The sequence below is a fragment of the Callorhinus ursinus genome, unplaced genomic scaffold, assembly GCF_003265705.2.
Source record: "Callorhinus ursinus isolate GAN/ISIS: 27379988/994484 unplaced genomic scaffold, GSC_fseal_2.0 scaffold14, whole genome shotgun sequence".
NCBI classification, from domain to species: domain Eukaryota; kingdom Metazoa; phylum Chordata; class Mammalia; order Carnivora; family Otariidae; genus Callorhinus; species Callorhinus ursinus.
In genome coordinates this window covers 10,005,186-10,020,630 of record NW_027397076.1, presented here as the reverse complement: position 1 = coordinate 10,020,630, position 15,445 = coordinate 10,005,186, and the positions used below count along the sequence as shown (strand labels likewise).

General features: G+C 33.5%; 1 protein-coding gene across 13 annotated transcripts in view; it reads right to left on the bottom strand.

Annotated features, from left to right (window-relative positions):
• Positions 1-15,445, bottom strand: part of ANKS1B (ankyrin repeat and sterile alpha motif domain containing 1B) — a 1,107,306-nt gene that overhangs the window by 905,025 nt on the left and 186,836 nt on the right. For all 13 annotated transcript variants that reach the window (XM_073900444.1, XM_073900442.1, XM_073900438.1 and 10 more), the window contains 4 exons: positions 11,459-11,534; positions 9,755-9,856; positions 6,592-6,705; positions 5,035-5,201 (listed from right to left, as the gene is read on the bottom strand). In XM_073900444.1, coding sequence (XP_073756545.1) covers positions 5,035-5,201; positions 6,592-6,705; positions 9,755-9,856; positions 11,459-11,534 — 459 coding nt within the window. The remainder of the gene's footprint in view (positions 1-5,034; positions 5,202-6,591; positions 6,706-9,754; positions 9,857-11,458; positions 11,535-15,445) is intronic.

Here is a 15,445-nt window from a genome sequence, read left to right as displayed (position 1 = left end):
AATTAAGTATATTTTCCTATGGAGACCCCCCCAACACACTCCTCCAACAGTGTTCTCAAGCAGGTTATAGAAGCTTGGTATAAAAACTGAGATGTTGAATCTTAAAAATCTTGATATACTAAAGTAAAATATCTCATATTCAGAAGGTTTACATGTAATTAAAGATTTTGCATTGGAAAAGAAAGCAAAATAACAGAAAAGAAGTATACTGGTTGATTTAAAATTGCACAAAACCTGCCAACACAATCCCTTTCAAACAGTAAGTCTTATATATTATTTATATGCAGGTTTCCCTTAGGAAAAGAAACATATAATGCATTTCATACCTGAAGCCTCCTATTTATTTCTTAGAGACATAAGCTAATGAGGCAATAATGCTTTTTTTTACTTCAAATCTTTAAAAAAAAAAAAAAAAGCTTTCCTGAAACCTAGATTCTGAAGTCTGCTCTAATGATCTTGATTTTATACTCAAATTTCCCTATGGTATATGTATTCACATTGCAGAGTTCTGCACATTGTTTATACACATGGAGGAAGAAACTGAATATATGACCTGGGAAAATAAATTGAGAATAGAACATTTTTTCAGATTATTTTATATTCTTTCAAAATTCTAAATTTCATGGGTTGCTAAAGAATGTAAAGATATTTATATTTCTTCAAAATTTACATTCTAGATTATATAATGTCCTAATTCAACTTAGAAAATGGCTCCATATGCATATTATAAAAGCACTTAAAACAGACTAACTTTTGAATTAAAATTTATGCAAGGGAAAATGTAATTTTAACTGGAGCTAGCCTTCACATTAAATGTAAAAACTCCAATAGAATACATTCAATCATAATAAGAATTTAATTTTTAATTCACATATATTAGTAAAATTGTTCATACTACCTAAGGCTAATATTTTAATAAAACCAGAAACCTCTAATTCAAAAGTAAAAGTTCTTACATAAAACAACTGATTTTGTATTTTAAATTACTGAATTAGAGTGCCCTCTATTGGAAGAAAAAAGGCAATGGAAGCTAAACGGAACTAAGAATAGTTAAAATACTCCCAAAATTCAAGGCACATCATTAATACGGAAAATACATTAATAACATAAATCTACAAAACATATTTTCCTTACATTTTGATTTCTTCTAAATTACTTTTGGAATTATTTGTCATATTATGATGAACAAGTTGGGTATTTTAACCAAACCCAAATGCCCATCCTTCAGCCAATAATGTGAATAAGCAAAAATATTACTCCACATTTAATATTCCAATGTAATATAGAAATAATTTTAATTTAGGACTACACTGGGAATTTTCTTTGATGATAAACTGAAAATGTCTCTAACTCGAGATTTTTTTAGACACTCTTACACGGAAGTGGGAGAATTAGGCTGGATACTCGAAGACCTATGATGAGATTTATTCTAGCTCTAAAATTGTGTAATTTTGTGGTGTTATCAAGACTTCAGTTCTGACTCAGCATCTCAGGTCTACATTACCTCAGTAAGGCCCTGGCAGATTCTTAGTCTTCTAGACGAACCGTGTGGATATTAGCTTTCTAAAAGAATGAGGCTCAGGGCCACCCAAAACGATTCTGATTAGTTGGTCTAGTTGGTCAGGACATGGTACCTGCAGGTATCAGTATTTTTTGAAGCCTCTCCAAATATGTCTAACATATTACCATTGCTAAGAATCACGAAATCTCTTCCAGAACATCTGACTACAGTAACCATTTTTATCTTCCCAAAATGTCACCTTCAAGACAGAACTCCCCTCCTCGAGAGTTTATTCTCCTCACCATCAATATTAAACTTCTGACTAGGTTCCCAAATCTAATTATCTGCCCTTAACAAAAGAGCTGAGTGGTAATGGATATGGCACCAGCCCCAGACTGCCTGTGTTCAGATCCTGGCTCTGGCAAATACCACATAAACGTGCGAAAATCGTAAAAGTTTTCTGTGCCTCCATTTTCTCATCTGTAAAACGGAAGGAATAATACCACCTATCTCAGGGTTACTGTGAAGATTAAATCAGTTAATATAAACAAAGTGCTCCGTAAGTGTTAAGTATTATCGTTACTTACCCAAATTTGTTTCCCACTACTCTCCAAGATCAACTCTCATGATAAACCATTATTCTCAAATTATATGCTATGTCTCACCTCTGCTTTTGCATATACTGTTTCTGCAAGCTGGAATCCTCTCCCATTCACTCATTCATTCATTTATTCATTCATCCATTTATTCTAAAACAAATACAAGGGACATCTCCTTCTCCCCTCACGGCCCAGTTTAGTCTCTCCCTACCTCCATGAAGCCTTCAATGAATACCAATAAGTCTTCACTAATCTCTCCCTTTTTAAAAATTCCTTTGGCCACCAGGTAATTTATTATGAGAAATGTAGCTGGGAATTAAAGACACTGGCTCTGAGTTTGAATCCTAGATCTTCCACTTGCCAGCTGAGTCATTTCCCAAGTCTATAAATCCACTCTTAGGATTACTATGAGGATTAAGTGGCTTAAATCATATAAAGCATTAGAATAGCAAGCAACTAATAAATGTCCGCTCTTATATATCTGTTGTTTTATATGTTAGTCTTGTCTGTACACCGTGACTAAAGCCTTCTTCTAATAAGAATTTTGAACTCTTTCAAGTCAGGAACCATGTTTCATTACTGCTATTATAAATCCTGTAATTTACAATGTGGTAACAAACATCTGTATTAGGTGATCTATAAGTACTTGATTAAATTTTTGCATCATTTGAGAGTACAATTCATAACAAAACTCTGAAGGAACATTTTTGATGAACAGAAATAGTCAACAAAAAAAAGCAAACGAACCCAAATAAAACACAGGCTACAGAGAAGGATCAAAGTAATTGGATTACTTTTTAAACATTCAATAACACGTTTCTATTAGATTAATCTTCTGAAAGGGCACTTCCAATGATGTCTTTTATCTCCTCAAAATCCTTTAGATTTTTCTCATTTTTTAAAAAATAAATACTAAAACTCTTATCCTGACATTCAAAATCATCCATGGCCTGACCTCAACCTATTCTTCTAATTTTATTTCCCCATCTTTCTGCTTTATAAACTCCATTATTCCAGAAAAATTGGACTACTTGCCCTTTCTCATATGTACCCTCTGCTTTTCTGCCTCATGTAATCTTTATTATTTAATATGACAATATTTTCAAGGAACACAATATAAAGTTTGTCACAGGAACAAAGACTGATTTTATGAAAGGATAAGCTTGAATTTTAAGAAATTCAGTTCAATTTATGAGCATTAAATTCTCTCTTGCACAATACAGTCTTTGACTTATAAAGAAACAAACATTTGGCCATCATTCCCCCAAATTATGTCACCCTCATAATATCAAAAACTTCTGCTATCACTACCTAAAATCTATAAGCTTGAGTAACCATAGTCTCCAAGTAAAGTGTGCAGGCCCCAGGGTGCACAAGATACCCACTGACTAAAAGGGAAAAAAAAAAAGATAGAGCTTCTATTTACACTTATTCTTTATCCTTCTTATTTGAATGTCTCTTGTAGTATATACCTAATTTACATCATACATTCTTAGAATAGTATATGTAATTTATAAACACATGCACTTAGGATATTTGCTTAAAATTTGTTTAACTATGCTACACACAACAAAAAAAGTTTATAAACCACTGGTCTAGAAAATTAGGGCTTTCAGAATATCTGTGGGCTTAGAAGTAGAGGGCCAGAACCCATCAGTTTAGAGAAATCTTTAGGGACAGACCTAAAAATCTAAACACCATGTATTATTTATGTAGGATAAATATGTTTTCATTTGTAACTTGTAATTGGCTTGTAATTTGGAGACGACATAAAACTGTTCAAGATTTTTAAACAGGAAATTTTGTCCTGATGTTAGTCATTACAGTAAATATTTCATTAACATAAAAATTTCATTTGGTTAAAACTCATATGTATATAAAATTAATCATAATTATTCATAAAGACTTTTATTGGGGCCAATAATATGATGCTTTAAAAAAGATATTGCAGCAGAAAAAAAAGAACAAAGACAGCCTAGGGAGTAAGACTAGCCATGGATAGACGAGCAAGCACTATCCTGGGAAACAAGTTGCACATTAAGGAACTAAATGAAGTAAACATTCTCATAATAGTCACTATACTTGGCAATTACTTTTTAGTTTTCATAAATAATATGACATACTTAACACAATCCACTCTTATTAGCTTTTGAAGAAAGCATAATGTTTCTATAACAAATCAAGTTCTAAAAGTGAGTAAAGATTTTATGTTATAATACTGTATTTCCTTTAATACCAGTACACCCTATAAATTCTACCTCTACCTGACACAAAAGAGATATACAAATCCTAATTTTAAACTGATTGATTCTTTACAGGTTTTGGTTTTTTGTGTTTTTTTGTTTGTTTGTTTTTTGCTATTGTGTTAATACAAAAATCTAAATGAGCAACAATCTCTAACTCATGATTTAGATTCTGAGCTTGTAGGTTGCCTAAGGGATTTGCATAAGACTATAAAAATATGGAGGTCAAACTTTCTACAATGTCTCTCCCCTACCATAACATACAAAGTGACTGGGGAACATACACACACAGCCCAGCTCCATCTTTCTTTAAGATGGGGTAGACTCAGTCCATAGAGAAAAAGGGGAAACAAAGACAAAAGGAAGATTTTTTTCTTTCTTTCTTTCTTTGGAAACCAGTATCATCATGCCCAGTAAAACTAAAAGAACATAATCAAAGAAATTATGATTTCTTAGGCAAATCAACAGTAGCAAGATCATCACAAACTATAAGTGATTTATCAAAGCATTCCTTCCCCTACACATGCAGTGAGAGTAAAACACCAATGAACATCAGAAGAAGAGCAATAGGGAATCTGACATTTGACACTGGAAGAATCTGAAGATAGAATAATGCACAAATCCCATGCCTCTCAGATACACATTGAGTTGGCAAAGACAGACGCACTGTCTTCCTTCCCCCCTTACTTACTACACTCTGGCTTCCATTTTTCCCAAGTTCTTCCTCTGAAATCTTGCTCAAATTATCTAAGTAGTGGTCTGATATTGTGTGGCACAAATCTTCAAAAGAATAATCCTTTTCTTGACAGAGTTTTATTTCATCCAAGAGTTTTGATAATTCTCCAGTCACAGTTTCACCTGTAGGAGAGTAAAAGACAGTAATTTTTTTCAAAGTTTCAAGAAAGGCTATTGCTAAAACTTCCTATTAACTAATAAAAATATGACTAGTATGGTAACAGAAGTCATACTATGACAAACAAGATTTAGTAAGTCAGAAAATATTCTGTTGAAAGCAAGGTACTAAACTATAATAAGTGCAAGAATATTAAAAGACAAGGAGAAATCCCAATTTTGCCTATTATTACTCTTATTCAAAATAGAAATAAGTATTGAAGGTTTATATATGTGTAGTACATAAAAGCATCTGGAATTACAACTCCTAAGGCTTCATCCATTGTAACATTTAATCTTCAACAATCTCTCACCAGCATTATAGTTCACAGACAGAATTCATTCAACAACTCAACAAATTTTAAATGGTACTGGAAGCCTACTTCCTAAGTTCAATAAAAAGAAATACTAGAATGTATTTTGATAAATAATTACATAAGTAATAAATCAGAGTTGTGCTATGTGACATAAAGGAAGAACACTGAAGGAACAGATAAATAATATGCATCATCTGTCAAAATATGAGTATTTTGTAGGCTGCATGCAAATGTGCATTTTTCTAATCATTTTCAAAAAGGTACCTTATACCTGTAATTTCTTCTGGGGAAAAAATAAAACTCCAACAATTATAATCCAGATATCAATATTTTTATTCTGCATTAAAAATATGTTTTAGAAAGGGGCACCTGGATGTCTCAGTCGTCTGACTCTTGATTTCAGCTCAGGTCATGTTCTCAGGGTCCTGGGATGGAGTCCTGTGATGAGCATTAAGCCTCCATGTTGGGCTCTGCACTCTATGGGGAGTCTGCTTGAGATTCTCTCTCCCTCTGCCCCTCCCCCCACTCACACATGCTCTCACACTCTCAAATAAGTAAATTAATTAATTTTAGGGAAAAAAATCTACTGTGAAGTATCCACTCCATGTAAACTTCATGAGAGCAGGGATTGTTAATTTTGCTCACTACAATGGTAGGGCCAAGAGAAGGGTCTGACAAATAGAAGAGCTCAATAAATGCTGACTGAATGGGCACCTAGGTGGCTCAGTCAGTTAAGTGTTTGAATCTTCATTTCAGCTCAGGTCATGGCTTTAGGGTTGTGAGACTGAGCCCCCTGATGACTGTCAAACTCCTCTGTTGGCTCTTCGCTGGGTGTGGAGTGCTTAAGATTCTCTCTTCCTACCCCCACCGTCTCCCTCTCTTAAAAGAAAAATGCTGGCTGAATAAACGGATAAAATAATACAGTATAAGATACAACTTATTAGACCTGAAATTTTTACAAGTGTTAGCCTTTTTGTACATATAGGACAAACTTGTACATAAATGTCTAGTACTATTTCAAGGGCTTTATAATTACTCACTCTTAGTCTTTTGGGAAGGAGACTCAACAGGAGATGAAATATGTATTTCTTGTGTTGTATCTTCTTGTACATGCTCTTCAGGGACTGCTGATCTTCCCACACCTTCCAAATATTCTGTGTATACAAGTTTTTGAAATTACACAGTCAAATTCATTTACTTTAAAATCAATAACTAAACTTTGTTTTATTTCTGGTGATCAGTTTTTCATTTATTTCCTCATACCCTAAATATATCCTAAGTTTTTAAAAGAACTTCAAAAAACCAAACTGAAATAACTTCATGATGAACTATTAATTTAAATCTTTTTAATTAAAACATAAAAGATACTTAAGAAGAGACTCATAAATCCTTTTTGTGAAAACTAAACTGGTCACATTCTTTCCTTAAAAAAAAATTCACCTGTTAAAGACATAATAACATCCTTAACTTCCTTAAATATATTCTACCTGAGGATTTAAAACCCTCTGAAAGATGTTTTGAATAGACTTGATACCTAAGCAGGGATATCAAATTCAACAACCAGTCAGGTAACGTAAATGAGTGAAATTTATGTTATAATGGTGTTTACTCTTCTAATATAAGCATAATTGCATGTTAAACTTTATCTCCACAGAGAAATAATGTTCATTCTCATTCTTGAAGTAATGTTCCGCACAGCCTATCTCTCATTTCTCCAATTTTGATGAAGACATAATAACAGTAATAAGCAGCTAAAACTTAAATATGGCTTACTATGCACCCAGCAGTGTTCTAAGTATTTAAAATAAGTTAACTCACTTGATCCTCATAAAACTATGACACAGTCACTATTACAATCTCAGTTTCAAAGATGACAACTCAAAGAGAAGGATTTTAAGTTGACCATATTCATACAGCTAATAAGTGGCACAGCCAGATAGACATGGTACAAGAAAACATCTCACTTTCCTCTTAAGCATAACGAAAATGGCATCTGAATGCAGGGATAAATGTCAATGAATATTCAGCCTCAATATCATGGAGAAAACAGAAAGCATGTGGAGCATGATTAACCGGAGAGTTGGTGCCCCATCTAAAGTTCAACAGTAAAGTAAAATAAAAGCCTGCATTTTTTGAGAAACCAAAACTCTGAAATTTTAGCTGAAATCCTAAGATTTTTAAATGTTGAAAGCTAATTCAATGTTTATGGAAACACAGTAGAGGCCTAAAATATGTAATCTAAACAAAATAAATCTGCTGTCTGCCAAAAGCATTCAGCTTACAGTGGCTAGTTTGTAGTCTCCATCTAAAGGATTATATCAATTGATCTCTCCCCCATAGGGATCTTTTACTTACATGTCTTTATTCAGAAGGAATCTTTTTCTTAAAATCTAGCTAAGAAAGTCTGTGCTCCCATGCCAACCGTGTCTTCATACCACCCAGTTTCTACCTAAGGGCAATTCTACTAGGCAAAGAAAGCAACCTACGGAAGTCTATTAAAATTTTTGACCCAATACAGTCATTATGTAAAGTGAATTCTTCCTCCAGGACACAAATAGTAATTTTATCTACTCTAAATTGGTTTTAGTGAAATAACCTTTTCATAAAACTTAAAATGTACCACTGACTTATGACCCAGGAATGCAAAGAATACAGATAACACATTCACATTCTAAAATCTGCCAACAATTTTAAAAATTCAAAGATGTCCCATATACCTTATCACAAGGTGACATACCTAATGAACCTTAACCATTTAAGAGAACAGATAGTTAACTCCCATATAATAACAATTTCATCTCAGTCAAATCAATACAGTAAATGTCTGCAATTATGTCATGCCCTCTTTTTAGTGATGACATTTATTTTGCTTTTCTCAAGAGACATATTATTCACAAGCCTCTGTTTTTTTAAAGTTCAGTTAGAGATAAAATTTCAATATAAAATATAAAGTACCTATAGGGAGAAGACAAAAATGTTGTATACCACTCTTTTCCTTTTTAGCTTTCATTCAACTTGATTTTAATTGGAATGTGAAGAGCCACTCTTGATTTATCGCTATCCGCACTTGACTGCAATTAACTTATTTATTAACAAGAAAACTGTAGGGGACTGAACTTCCTGTCCCCTGAGAAGTTTTGAAAATAAAGAGAGAAGAGAGCAGGAATGACCTCCTGTAGCTCATCTATTCTTTTTACTCCTCTTTGGCTTTTGTTGACTCCTGTATCTGTGCATCACCTGACCGACTTGGTTTTAATTCATTTATCTCCTGCAGGACAAAGCTGTTCTTCAGCTTCCCAACTAATAACCAAGAAAACCATCCCACCTCCTTCCCCTATTACACTTGCCACCCATCTGCAATAATCAGGGGATAATCACTGCTGACCAGTGTAGAAGCTACCTGGAAAGGAGAGAACGAATGTCTGGATTTTTAAGGGAACATACTACATGTCAGGCCTAATCATGAAGCAAAAAGGGAAAGTATTTAAATCTAAATTGTCATTAAAATTTTTAGATCAAACAGGGAAATATATAATCCTGCAAATGAAAAATTAGTACCTAAATGGTTCCCAAACCTTCAGTAGACCTAAATGCCTGCACCTAATTACACAGGTACTTAAGTGACCTTTACCAAAAAACAAAGGCTTGCAAGACTGAATTATCTTGTACTACTGGATTGAGGAAGAAATCATCTGTATTCTTCTAGCTAGGTACAATTTTTTCTTTTGTTAAACCAGCATTTATGACCAGGTCTACCACCTAAAATAGGATATATGAGTTTGAGCAAGTCAGCCTCTCAGAGCTTCAGTTTCCCTCATGTGCAAAAAGGAGAATAATGATATCAGATTTACCTACCTCATGAAGTTATAGAAATCAGACAAAATAATACAAAATCCCTGAAAACCCTTTAAGAATTATTCAAATGTAAGATCATCATCACTTTATAGCCTTATTACCTTCCTATTCATAACTACATATTTATTTATAGATTTAAAAGATTTTTTAATATCAAGTGAAAATAGTCATTAGTTGAAAATAGAAATGAAATATTAAAAATTATTATTCAGTTTAAGTGTACCAGAAAAAATATGTAAATAAGTTCACCCAAAGTAAACATTAAATCAAAGCTCAAGAGAAAACAATGGTAGATTTAATTTAATCTTAACTTTAAGACAAACTCATCCATCATTCAATATTGTTTACCTTGTAAGAGTGTTGCAATCTGGAGAGATTTCTGAGATGGATGCTCTTTCAGAATGTCTAAGACAGTTCTACCTAAGCTATCCTTTATGTTGGCATCAATTCCTGAAAGAAAAAGAAAAACCCATTAAATGTACACTACTGAAGTGTCAGATACTGTCAATATACAACACTCTAATATCAAACATATACAGACCAAGCACTGAAAATGATTTTTTAAAAAATTAAGTCCACACACACACACACACACACACACACACACACACACACACAGAGGATTTTAGTAAGAAAGAATGTGGGGGTCTACTGCTACTAAATATTAGGAACATTCTTGATAATGAATTAATTTTTCAAGGGCACTGACCCAATCATTAAGACTGTTTTTTATAAATATGGCTAGTTTGGGTTATAGCTAGTTAAATGATACACTACCAAGCTGAAAAATATTATTGTTTTAGAATATCAATTCCCAAAGTATAATAATGGTTCTGTAAAATATGGTAAAAAAATTTAAAAAATAATGTATCACTCTTAAAACACTAGAGTATTCACAAAAGTTGAAAAGGGATGATTATTCTGAACTATTGCCCAAATATTATTTGTCCAGCTACAAAGTCAAATATCTCATATTTACTTATGCAAGATTATATTCAATGTAAACAATACTTAATCATCTACCTGGTGAGCACACTTCTTGAAGTTTGTAAACGAAAACATCTTTGGAATTATTTTAATTCTAAAAATACTTAATGTACTAAAGAACTTACTTCAATGTAGCAAATAGCTTTCACTGCCCCAGGAAAGTTTATAAACTTTCCAAACATCTACCTGCAAACAAAGCCAGTTTTCAGATTCTGGCCTCAAACCTTAGTTCATTGCAGTAAGGAATTAAGCATTTGCCTAAATTTGTATAGAAATGTGTGACCAGCACTTATGTAGTCAAAATTAAATGTACATGAAATTTTAACTTTGTATATGCAATAGTCTGCCAATGTTTTTCATTTTTTTACAGCAGAAAATAAATACACTAAATGTAGTCCATAACATAAAAGACTCACATCAATTGTTTCCAAGTATGAATCTGTACTCATACTTTTTGATCCTAAAAAATCCAATCTCAGTTTCAATTTTATTTCATTTCATTCAGAATATACATATGAAGACAAATAAGCCTACTTTGTTGTTCCTTCAAAGCATTCCCTCTAAAAGATTCCCTTTAAATCACTGCTTACAAACAATAGCTACTCAGTTGATGAAGTAACAAGGTGAATTTACCTTAAAGATACAGAACTCTAATTTCTGTTTACCATAGTTCCCAGTATAATAACCTAGGGAAATATATTCTTTCATAAACCAAGCAATTGTCATAACTTCATAAGGATCAGCTCCTCCCTCTTATACAAGGCAGAGAATTCCTTTTCCTTCCGGTAGTGTCTCTAATATAGTTCAATGCGATTTAAATGTATACAATTGTAATTTCTAAGAGCTTTTTACTGACACATCTATGGAGTAAAGGAAGGTGAATATTTATACCAATTTTATCTAAACACTGAGCTCAATTCTATATGATATGAATACAAATTTGCAATGTGAAGTAAAGGTAAAAAGAGTGATTATGGGAAAAAAAAGTGCCATTTCCCTTTGTCTACTCCTGAAATAGAAATTTTATTTGGCAGAATAAGCTCCATGGAGAGTCAGGATAGTTACCTGTTTCTAACAGAACTCTCACAACATCCACCTTTCCAAATAAAGCTGCTTCATGAAGTGCACTCCCCTTTTCTGTCTGGAAAAAAAAAAAAGAAAAGAAAAAAGAAAAAGAGAAAAGAGAAAGAAGCACAGTTGCATTAGGAATGCTTACAAGTTAAAAAAAAATGTGATTTTATATATCCGTACATATTCTCTGTAATCTCAGCACTCCCTGACAGAAAGTTACTGTGGAATAAAGAAGAGATTCTAAGAACAAAATCCAAATGCTCGGATTTGTAAAACACCTCTGCTTCTGAATAGCCATTTGACCTTGTTATGTTGATAAGTCACTCACCTTCTCTTAGACTCGATTGTTCTCAAGTGTAAAATAGGCAGTAATGCCTACCTCATGAGGTTTTTGTGATCCATTGACTTCACCCAATTCATACATTGCATGCATTTATTAGACACCAATTATATGCCAACAATAGTTGAGGGGTGTTCTGAGGCACAGAAATATGATGCTGACCCTTGTATATTCACATTCTATTTGAAGAAATAGATGTACAAAGTAATATTTATGATAAATAAAATCTAAACAATTTAATATGGTTTACAAAACCCAGATGATCTTCTCCCTGCTCTCCCCTCCACACTTTCTCCTGTCCACCCCAACTCTCCTCCAGATCTGATACCCTATGCTTCAGGCATACTGAACTTTTTCACATTAGTCTCAGTCGCTAGAGATCTCAGAAGTCGCTCTACCTGGTGGGATCCAACCTGAGCCCTCTAACTCACTATCACCCACCCACTAGTTCTCAATCTTCAGCATGAATTGGAATTCCTTAGAGAGCTTGTCAAAAGCCAACAAGCCAGATTTCTGGGCCCTACTCTCAGTTTCTGATTCAGCAGCCTGGGATAGGCCCAAGACTTTCCATTTCTAACAAATTCCTAGGTGATACTGAGGGTCTAGGAGTACACTTTGAGAAACACTGACCTATATGTCAAATCTCAGCTTGAATATAATTTCATTTAAGAAGATATTGCTAGCCCTGGGTCTAGGACTTTTCCTGTATATTCCACATCAATCTATTTTTTCCTCATCATAGCACTTACACTACATTATGTCATCTGATTGTCTATTTCTCTTAACAAACTATAAGTTTAGCGTAAATGTAGACCACATCCTTTTTTTCATCATTGTATCCCTAATGCCTACTAAAGTACCTTGAAAATGTAGACATTTAAGAATTGTTTTGAGGGCAAAAGGTAAACAAGGAGGAAAAATAGCATGGAAAGGAAGAATTTGTAAGTAATGTAGGGAGAGATTGGTTCCTGCCTTGAAAAGGATCAAGGACAATTTCAAAGAAGCAGCTTTCTGAGATTTACAAACACTAGGTGTTTTCTTTCACTTTTTTCTTTTTCTCTCAAGAATTTAACAAATGTCTACGTCTTCAGTATGTGTGCACAGATATGTGTGTTACATTGAATAGTGTCATTACAGCAATTCTGTCCCCTTGTACTAAAACTTATCTCTACTGTGGGATTCTAATCTCAGTTCAAAGTAAAAATAACATAAAATAATATGTAATGTAAAAACTTTGTTAATCAATAAAATTCTATTGTAGAATTAACCCAATCTAAAATGGCTTATAAATGCATTATTAAGGAGACAGAGGATCAATGTGATCTAAATTTATTTTCAAAGAAGGCATGACTGAAATGTATTTGACTTAAATTTCAACTGTCATAATATGTATAGACACTAATAAAAGTGGAAATAAGGGACACCTGGGTGGCGCAGTCGGTTGAGCACTGGACTCTCGGTTTCAGCTCAGGTGGTAATCTCAGGGTTATGAAATCCAGCCCTGCACTGGACTCCACGCTCCATGCAGAGTCTGCTTGAGATTCTCTCTCCCTCTGCCACTACCCCCCTCACTAGAACAGATGGATAAATCTTAAACAAAATGGAAATAAAAATACTAATTTATAAATATATAGCAGTGTGCAGAAGGGAAAATAAACTGTGGAGATTTATCCAGCTCCTTAAAAAATAATCTCAATATAGGGCACAAATACTTTATTTTTCTTTGATTCTCTGAAAAATATCCCTTGAAATAATCTAATTCTTTTTACTCTCATTGTGTTTTTCAACCACCTTTCTGATTACTAATTTGATTTCCTTCCATTCTTAAAAAATTTTGGAGTATATGTTAGAAAAACTCTTCCTGGGATGGCATACCTTAAATATTCTGAAAAACTAAACAATGTTTTAAATACAGTGATGAAAAGGAAAAATAATAGAATTCCTCAGAGCCTGGGGGAGAGAAGTGGAGACAGAAACTATGAACCCAGGGTTTTAGTACTGGAACAGAAAACTGTTCCAGGGAATCTGCCAATCCTGGCAGACTAATGCCTGGGCTTTAGCCAGCTACTCAAGGAGAAAATGGGAGGAGGGAAGGAGACAAAGAAACCCAAGCAAGCTGAGAAGGTAGATGAAGGACACCTGCAAAAATCTAAAACTCCCAGGGGCACCTGGCTGACTCAGTAGGTACAGCATGCAACTCTTGATCTTAGGGTCATGAGTTCTAGCCCTAAGATAAAGTGTAGAGATTACTTCAAAAAGAAAAAAAAATCTAAAACTCCCAAAGAACAACATCCTCAGTAAAAAATAATAACAAGAAAAACTAAAAAAAAATCAATTAAATAAAAAAATTAAATGTCTTGCACAGAGGGAGAAATTAAAAATGTCTATCTCAATCTTAGTTCTAAGTGGAGTAGAGCAGCAAAAATAACAACTCCCCTAAAAATTTCAAACCACAGTTCTGCCCTCGCATGGACTTGGGGCCAAGATTACACACTCTCTGTACTCCCCCAACCCTCCGATCCTGAGCCAAAAATGTAGAAAAAAGTGATCCTGGGTTTGTATAGTACCAAGGCAAATATAAATGTTTAGCAGAAGCAAATCTAAATCCCTGTGAAAAAAATACACTTTAAACTTGGGCCTCTGAAAATTCCAATAGATCAAGCTCTAAGAAACACAAATTTAAAATCAGAAATCACTGAACATGAAAGAAAACAAGCCATGAGAAAGAATTCATAGAAACAAAAAAAGAATAAAACCTATTAAAACTTCACGTCATATGATGATCAGCTACAGAATATAAAATACATATATATGATCAGTAAGATTAAAGAACAAAAATAGGATATCAAATGTAACTAAAGAAGAGGAGAATCAAAATTGGCCAGATTTGAAGATGAACTAGACAGCACTTCTAAGAAATGGAAAACATAACGCTTTAAATGGGAAGGCTTAATAACAGATAAAACAGAGCTGGAAAAACAAGTATTGAACTGGATGATGGATGTTTTTTTAAGTACATAATGCAGTTTAAAGAAACAAAAGATTGAAAATGTGAAAGGACAGAATAAGACTCAACATATGTCTAATCAGAGTTCTAGGAGAGGATGGGGATAAGTAATTCAATGGCTAAAAACTTTCCAGGACTGATGAGATACTAATACTGAATTCTAGGAATACCAAGCAAGATAAGTGAGAAGAATACATTGCGAACATATTACAGTGAAACTACAGAAAACCTAAGATAAAGAGAGTATCTTAAAAACATCACAAGAGAAAAAACTAATGATCTTAAAATAATTAATAATTAGATCAACAGCTGACTTCTCAACAAAAACAATAAAGCCAGAAGAAAGTACCTTCATGTGTCAAAAGAAAATAACACCAATCTAGCATTCTATATCCAGGAAAACTATCCTCTAAGAATGAGAGCAAAATAAAAATATTTCCAGACATTAAGAATTCCTCCTATCAGTGAGGTCATATGATACATGTCTTTCTCTGATTGATTTATTTCCCTCAGCATAATACCCTCCAGTTCCATCCATGTTGTTGCAAATGGCAAGATCTCGTTCCTTTTGATGGCTGCATAATATTCCATTGTGTGTTTGTGTGTGTGTGTGTGTGTGTGTGTGTGTGTGTGT